This window comes from Arachis hypogaea, chromosome 17 (assembly GCF_003086295.3).
Source record: "Arachis hypogaea cultivar Tifrunner chromosome 17, arahy.Tifrunner.gnm2.J5K5, whole genome shotgun sequence".
Classification (NCBI taxonomy): Eukaryota; Viridiplantae; Streptophyta; class Magnoliopsida; order Fabales; family Fabaceae; genus Arachis; species Arachis hypogaea.
In genome coordinates, this window is record NC_092052.1 from 22,292,721 (window position 1) to 22,300,458 (window position 7,738).

At 40.8% G+C, this 7,738-nt stretch overlaps 1 protein-coding gene across 1 annotated transcript; it reads right to left on the reverse strand.

The window, feature by feature from the left end:
• Positions 1-6,069: 6,069 nt before the first annotated feature.
• On the reverse strand, positions 6,070-6,900 carry LOC140180529 (uncharacterized). The gene has a single exon (XM_072221751.1). The coding sequence runs from the start codon at positions 6,898-6,900 to the stop codon at positions 6,070-6,072; it is 831 nt and encodes a 276-aa protein (XP_072077852.1).
• Between the last annotated feature and the right edge of the window lie 838 nt (positions 6,901-7,738).

Consider the following 7,738-nt stretch of genomic DNA (forward strand, 5'->3'; position numbering starts at 1 on the left):
ATCGAAAGTGATCCGAAAAAAGAACCTGACGAGGTCTTATGGATTGCTAAAATAATAACTTAAAGACTGACCAACATGGAGAAGTCGGACCAAGTCAACACAAGTTATCAGCAAATCCCTGGAAAGAGGTCTGGCCAACCTTATAAAAGAGGAATTGCTATAACTTAGAAGAGATCGACCTAACGAAGTCGGTCTCCTACAAAAAACAAGTTATAAAAGTAATCCCTGAAAGAGACCTGACAAAGGTCCAAGAAAGAGGATTACAAAAATAACTTAGAAGGGCCCGACATGATGAAGTCGGCCCAAAACATAAAGTTACAAAATTAATCCCTGAAAGAGACCTGAGTAAGGTCCAAGAAAGAGGATTACAAAAGTAACTTAGAAGAGCCCGACCTGATGAAGTCGGACTCCTACAAACAAGTTATAAAAGTAATCCCTGAAAGAGACCTGACAAGGGTCCAAGAAAGAGGATTACAAAAATAACTTAGAAGAGGACGACGTAAAGAAGTCGACCTCCTACAAACAAGTTATAAAAGTAATCCCTGAAAGAGACCTGACAAAGGTCCAAAAAAGAGGACTACAAAAATAACTTAGAAAAAGGACGACGCAAACAAGTTATAAAAGTAATCCCTGAAAGAGACCTGACAAGGGTCCAAGAAAGAGGATTACAAAAATAACTTAGAAGAGGACGACATAAAGAAGTCGACCTCCTACAAACAAGTTATAAAAGTAATCCCTGAAAGAGACCTGACAAAGGTCCAAAAAAGAGGATTACTAAAAATAATTTAGCTTGGACCGACAAGAAGAAGTCGGACCAACGAAAGCTACAGATTAGACCGACAAGAAGAAGTCGAACCAACGAAAGCTACAGCTTGGACCGACAAGAAGAAGTCGGACCAACGAAAGCTACAACTTGGATCGACGAGAGAAGTCGGACCAACGAAAAATGTGCACTAAAAGGGACATAGCTTTGCCCAAAAAGCCACGGCTCCACGACAAGGCTATCAAAATTGTTCAGAACAACTAAAAAGGTTCTACCAAAGAACACTAAAAAGTTGTCGGACAATTTAGCCCCAAAGGACCACCTCGACCAAGCAGAAAGTGGACAAAACAAAAAGAGGTCGGACAGCAAAGTACCAACACTCTATAAACATCTCACAAAGGCCAAGGAAAAGTCAAAAGACCAAAGCCAGAAGTGCTTCGCTGAAAGGTACGAAGTCTTGAAAAAAGACACTATTTAAAAAGCGGAAAGCACGGCCTCAAAGACGGAGCTAAAAAGTCGTCCAAACAAACTATGCCTAAAAGTTATTGGATTATGACTAAAAAGCCCAAACAGTGAAGACAAACAAGTCAGAAGAAGGCTGAAAATACCTCTCAAACAAACTAAAAAAGGTAATACTAGACTCGCACAAAGGAGAAACTACTCAAGATCGACCAAAGTCAGGATGCTTGAGCACGACTTCCTCAAAGAGATCGAAGCTCCGAAAGCATGATCTCGCGAAAAGGTCCAAACTCAAGCAGGGGCAAAGTCGTACAGGTTGACGTCAGCTAAGAAGAGGCGCAAGTATGATCTCAAAAAAAGAACAAGCCAAAAGGTTGAGAAACAACTTAAGGCTCAAATGTGCTTAGCTAAAAGGGATACAACTCCACTCAAAGAAGGCACAATCTCAAACAGGGCTACGTACGTCATCCGAGACTAAAAAGGTTCAATATAAAGAACACTAAAAAGTCATTGGACAAGTCACTAAAAGCCCGGATATCAAGCCGCAAGGATAACTTCGCCAAAGCAGAGGGTTGTCAACACAAAAGCAAGGCGTGATCCAGAAGGCAAGGGTAGAAAACCCACACTACCACTCAAAAGAGGACAGACTGTGAAGTACCAAACCTCTAGAAAATCTGCCAGAATTGCAAAGCAATGAAGAAACAAGCCAGACAGATGCTTGAGCACGACTTCCAAAGAGATCGAAGCTCGATCTCACGGAAAGATCAAACTCAAGCAGGGGCACTGTTCATACCCTGGGTCAAGATGTCCGACCCGGGATGTTTAGCGACAAGCCGACCGACCTCTTCAGGTCAGACTATCCGACCTCTTCTCAAAGAGCTCGGCCAATGACCGACCTCTTCACAAAGAGCTCGGCCAAAACGCTACAGAGGCCCAATAAGGGCCCAAATAGAGGGACACAGCTCAATCTAAAGGCAGCCAAAGCCTAGAAGGATAAAGGCGGTTCCCCAGAAGATAAGATGACCTCACTTAAAGATAAGATAAGATAAGATAACTATCTTATCTCCAGAAAGGTCACTCCACACTACTATAAATACACTGGAGCACCCAGGTATAACTCATACTCTGATTCTACAATAAACCTGCTTAATACCCGTGCTAACTTAAGCATCGGAGTCTCTTGCAGGTACCCCCCACCCTCCGGTGACCAAGGATCAGCAGTGCAGCAAGTTCAACAAGTCGGACACGACAGCTCCGGCCGCCACCAGCCAGCCGGACACACCATCTCCGACCAATACAGAAAATCTCGTCCGAGATCGACCTACAGTTTCAGGTAACCTTCGAAACAGTACCCTTTTGAATTTTTTATCTTGAGTAGTCGTTTATTTATTTAATTTGCTTTTTCTAATAGAATCAATAAGTAAGATTATAAAAAGGTATATTATTTCTTCCATATTAAAAATTAAATAGATATAATTAACATGATAAATATAATAAAATTTGACAACAATAAATATTTTGTAATCACTAATAACAATTACTTCCCACTTAGTCAAAAGAAACCTACGCAAATAAATTACGTGGACAGCTTTATACATTAGTTTTAATGTATGCATATTAATTTTATTTCTGATAAATTTTTTATAATTAGAAAACTGAAAACATATTTTTGTGGTTGGTATTGACGTTCTTAATAACACTTCCTCCCCTAACAAAATGGTTGCACAAACCAATAGTCAGTTAACTCATAAAATTAATATCACAGGTTAATCTTAAATAAGATTGTAAGACTAAAGAAAAAGAAAAAATTATAGAATTAATCAAACGGTATAATCGTTAACAGGATTTTCAGCATAAACAAATTAAGCAAAAAAAAAATGGTGTGAGTATATATCATTTTATAGCATTATAAAAAAGGCAATTATTTGTTTGTGTTTTTTTTTTCTAAAGATAAATATTATTTTATTAATATAAAATAAAAGTATTTCCATAAGGAAGTACAAAAGAATTGGGTATTCCCATTTATCATCAGCTGTGACTGAAAGACTAAGAGCTTAAAGAAGAGTAAAGTAAGAGTAAAGAAAAAGTAGCATCTATCAGGTATGGTTCACGAGTTCACGTACTAAATTGCTAGCTTCTTTCACTATCTCTGGTGCTGGGCTTATTACCTTCTCAAAAACACACCGATTCCTCGCTTTCCAAGTGCTCCAACACAGCGCCGCTATGAGGATGGTCTTTTGTCTACCGTCGAATTGAGCCGCTGCCCAGGATAAGACTCGTTGCCACCAATTGAAAAAAGTTTCTTCTTCTCTCATCCATAGGTCAGGGGTTATTAAGCTTAGGCTCCATATTATTGAAGACAGGGGGCATTGGAACAAAGCATGAGAAATTGATTCAGCCTTCAACATGCATCTTGGACAAGTGGCAGGAGTGGATGCGAACCGGCTGTGAACTTGTTGCAGCACCGGAAGCTTTTCATGAAGACTTTTCCATAGAAAAATCTTAATTTTATGTGGTAATTTCAACTCCCAAATGCTATTCCAGACTCTGTTGTGTATGTTCTGGGACCTCAATGAAGTAGGAGAATGAAAGAATCCATAAGCAATTTTGTATCCTGACCCAACTTCATATATACCAGATTTTGTCCAGCACCAATTAACTTCATCCTCCTCCTCTGTTGGTTTGATTGAAAAAATTTTATTGCATATATCAACTGAAAAAATCGACTCAATCAGATTTTTATTCCAACTTCTATCAGGATTTAGTAACGCACTAACGTAATACACTTGCATATTTGGCGGGATTGTGAGTGCATTTTGAGGGACATTAAGGGGCACTGGTGGTGGGAGCCAGGGGTCATGGAAGATACAAACATTAGTGCCAGAGCCTATTTTCCATAACAAGCCTTTCTCGATCACCTTGCGCCCTTCAAGAACACTTCTCCAACCCCACGACGGTACACTTCCTATCTCTGCATGTAGGAAATCTGTATATCTGAAATATTTAGCTTTGAGCATTCTTGATATAGTAGAATTAGGGTATTTCATTAGACGCCAACATTGCTTGCCCAATAAAGCCAAATTTTGCGCCCTTAGATCCTTGATCCCCAGCCCTCCATCTTTCTTTGGTCTCGTCATTGTGTCCCATTTAATCCAAACCATTCTTCGTTCTGCGCCTTTTTGACCCCACCAAAATTGCGAGAGCATGCTATGAATCTCATTCAACAGCGTGTCCGGGAGCTTGAAACAAGAGAGTGTATAAATAGGAATCGCTTCCCCCACCGCTCTCAATAGCGTGTGCCTGCCACCTGATGACAATATACTTCTTTTCCAACCCATAATCCTCTTCTGAACTTTATCCTTGATAGCTCCAAAGGTTGCTTTCTTTGATTTTTGAACTATAGAGGGCAGTCCCAGGTATTTGTCTTGTGCTCCGATATGTTCAATATTTAGTGTCTGAGCAACTGCTAGTCTTGTGTTCTGAGGAGTGTTGTGACTGAAAAAGATAGCCGACTTATTTAAATTGACTTTTTGCCCACTAAAACCCTCATAGGTCTCTAGCAATTCTAGAATGCTTTGGCTTGTATTAGGTGCGCTCTTGCAAAAAAGGATTGAATCATCAGCAAACAAAAGGTGATTAATTGTTTGGCATCTCCGATTAACTTGAACTCCTTGAATTAATCTGTTTTGCTCTGCCTTGTGTAGCAAGAAGGAAAGTCCTTCTGCACAAAAAAGAAAGAGATATGGAGATAGGGGGTCACCCTGTCGGATGCCCCTATTTGGCCTAAAATAGCCAAATGGTTGACCTTCCACAACAACAGAGTAAGAAACAGTCGTTACCAATTCCTTAGTCCAGTTAATCCATTTAGCATCAAACCCCAGCTTATCCATAATATACCATAGAAAATGCCATTCAACCCTATCATAAGCCTTGCTCATGTCTAGTTTAATAGCCATCTCATGCTCTGCCCCACTTCTCTTATTTTTCAAATAGTGCATACATTCGTGGGCAATTAGAATATTATCTGAAATGAGTCTTCCTTTGAGAAACGCACTCTGATTTGGACTTATAATTTTATTCATAATACCTTGTAATCGGTTTACCATAACTTTAGAAATAATTTTATACATAACTGAAGACAAGCTGATCGGTCGTACCTGAGTCATGTCACTGGCATCTGGCACCTTTGGAATCAAACAAATTTGAGTATGATTGAAGCTTTTTAAAATTCTGCCACTGTGAAAGAAACTTCTCACTGCCTTAAAAACGTCACCTCCAACTATATCCCAGAAAAAGTGAAAAAACTTAGCTGTAAATCCGTCATCACCAGGAGCACTCTGAGCATGAACACTAAATGTAGCTCTTTTGACCTCGTCCATAGTTACTGGCCTTTGGAGCCTACGGTTCATGGAAGCTGTAACCTTAGACTCCAAATCCTCTAAGTATGGATTCAGATCAGCCGAACAAGAAGAAGTAAAAATATCGCAAAAGTAGTCCTCAGCTACCTTTGCAATATCCTCCGGTTTCGATGCAATCTCATTGTCCCTCCCCACTAATCTCCAAATTCTGTTCCTTCGCATCCTTGATTGAAATTTCTAGTGAAAGAATCTAGTGTTCTGATCTTCTTCTTTTAGCCACTTGATTCTAGATTTTTCTTGCCAATAGCTCTCTTCTTTCAAATATGCCAGCTCCAATTTCTCTTCCAAACTGGTAACCTCCTCTCCCCCATTGATTCCAGCCACCCGCAACTCCTCTAGTTTAGCTTGAAGGTCCTCAATTTCTTTCCGGGAGTTTGCTTTGTGAGTTTTCTGCCATTGAACTAGTCTATGTCTACAAACTTTCAACTTTTAGGCCAAGGAGAACATAGCCGAGCCTACAACTTCCATTCTCCACACTTCACTGACAATTCTCTTGACATCCTCTTCTCCACACCAACGTTCCTGGTATTTAAACCGCCTTTTACTATGCCAGGATTGAGGTTCGGTTTCCATCAAAATTGGAGCATGATCCGAGCCTGACTCTGTGAGCCTGTGCACCACTGCATTCGAAAACTTCAACTTCCATTCCATCCCAACTAAATAGCGGTCAAGCCTCTCCTTCACCAAATCCTCTCCTTGTCTTCGATTTGTCCACGTGAAAGGGTGCCCCACCATTCTAATATCCACCAATTCGTTACTGTCAATAAAATTAGTGAATGTTGCAATGGTGGTTGCTGATTTTTGGCCTCCACCCTCCTTTTCCGCTTGGCTTGTTATAGCATTAAAATCGCCTGCTATTACCACTTTTCCTTCCATGTGTTGGCTCATTGTTATAAGCTCCTCAAACTGTAAGGATCGAATTTGTTCTGAACAACTCAAATGGACACCAACGAACGCCCATACCTCACTGCTTCCGACTTCCTTAATTTCGGCTGCCACAAAGAATTCTCCACTGCTAATAATTTGAACACTGATGATGTCCTTCCAAGCTAGCACAAGTCCTCCTGCCACTCCTGCCGGGTTAACAATATGCCAGTTTTCGTAGCCGCATACCCGAAGTTTTGCTTCCACCTGTCGAGATTGGTTCTTTGTTTCACTTATAAACACAATCTCGGGGGAGTGGGATTTACAGATCCCTTTCAAGGTGTGAATTGTCAGGGGTCTCCCCAAACCCCGACAATTCCAAACTATAGTTCTCATGGCGCCTTGGGTGCCATTTGTAGGCTGGCACCCTCCACCATCTGTTCAACTGCATTTTCATCATCTGTTCTTGCTTTCTTTGTAGTTACTTCAGCTATACCACTCATCAACCTTTTTTTGGGTTCTCTTTTAGTATCTGACTCTGCAGCACCTTGTCTTGCTAACCTTTTCCACTTCCTACCTTTTTCTGTGGTGAGACACTCCCCAATAGCGAATTGCATAAGCTGCCCTTCATCCTCCTTGGTATTGGACTGACCAGCTATGATAATCTCCATGCATTCTGTTCTAGAATTGGCTGATTGAGGTGACTCAGGTGCTGCCCTGTTACCAGTGTCTTGTGGTTTCAAACTTTGTTTCCCTTCTTGCATTGACATCCCTGCAAATTCTTCCAATAAGCAGTTTAAGACCGGTTTTTTCTTACGTTGAGTGGCCTTATTCTGGTTTTGGGTTGAGTTGTTGAATGTTCTTTCTCCTTCAGAGTAGATTCGCGTTCCCACTTGACTAGCTTTAACCCATTCGCCAATGTCATCCTCTTTTACCATCTCACTCTCTGTGTCCTTTAGCAGATCATGGCAATTTTTCACCTCGTGCCCCAATTTTGCGCAATAGGTACAGAACTTTCCAAGTCTCTCATAGTGCAGTGCCACTTCTACCTCCTTTTTATTAGGTCCTGCCACTATTAACTGATCTCTCACTTGCCTGGCAGCATCGATATTGATTTTGGCTTTCACAATCCTAGTTTCTCTGCCTCGCATCTGAAATTTACCTACCTCCAACACTGTGCCCAGATTCTCTCCCAATTTACGTCCAACTTCGAGGGTTTTAAACGATTCTAGCA

Bases quoted from the DNA above. Each gene is read 5' to 3' on its own strand.
- LOC140180529 (XM_072221751.1), bottom strand. From the start codon at position 6,900: ATGAGAACTATAGTTTGGAATTGTCGGGGTTTGGGGAGACCCCTGACA.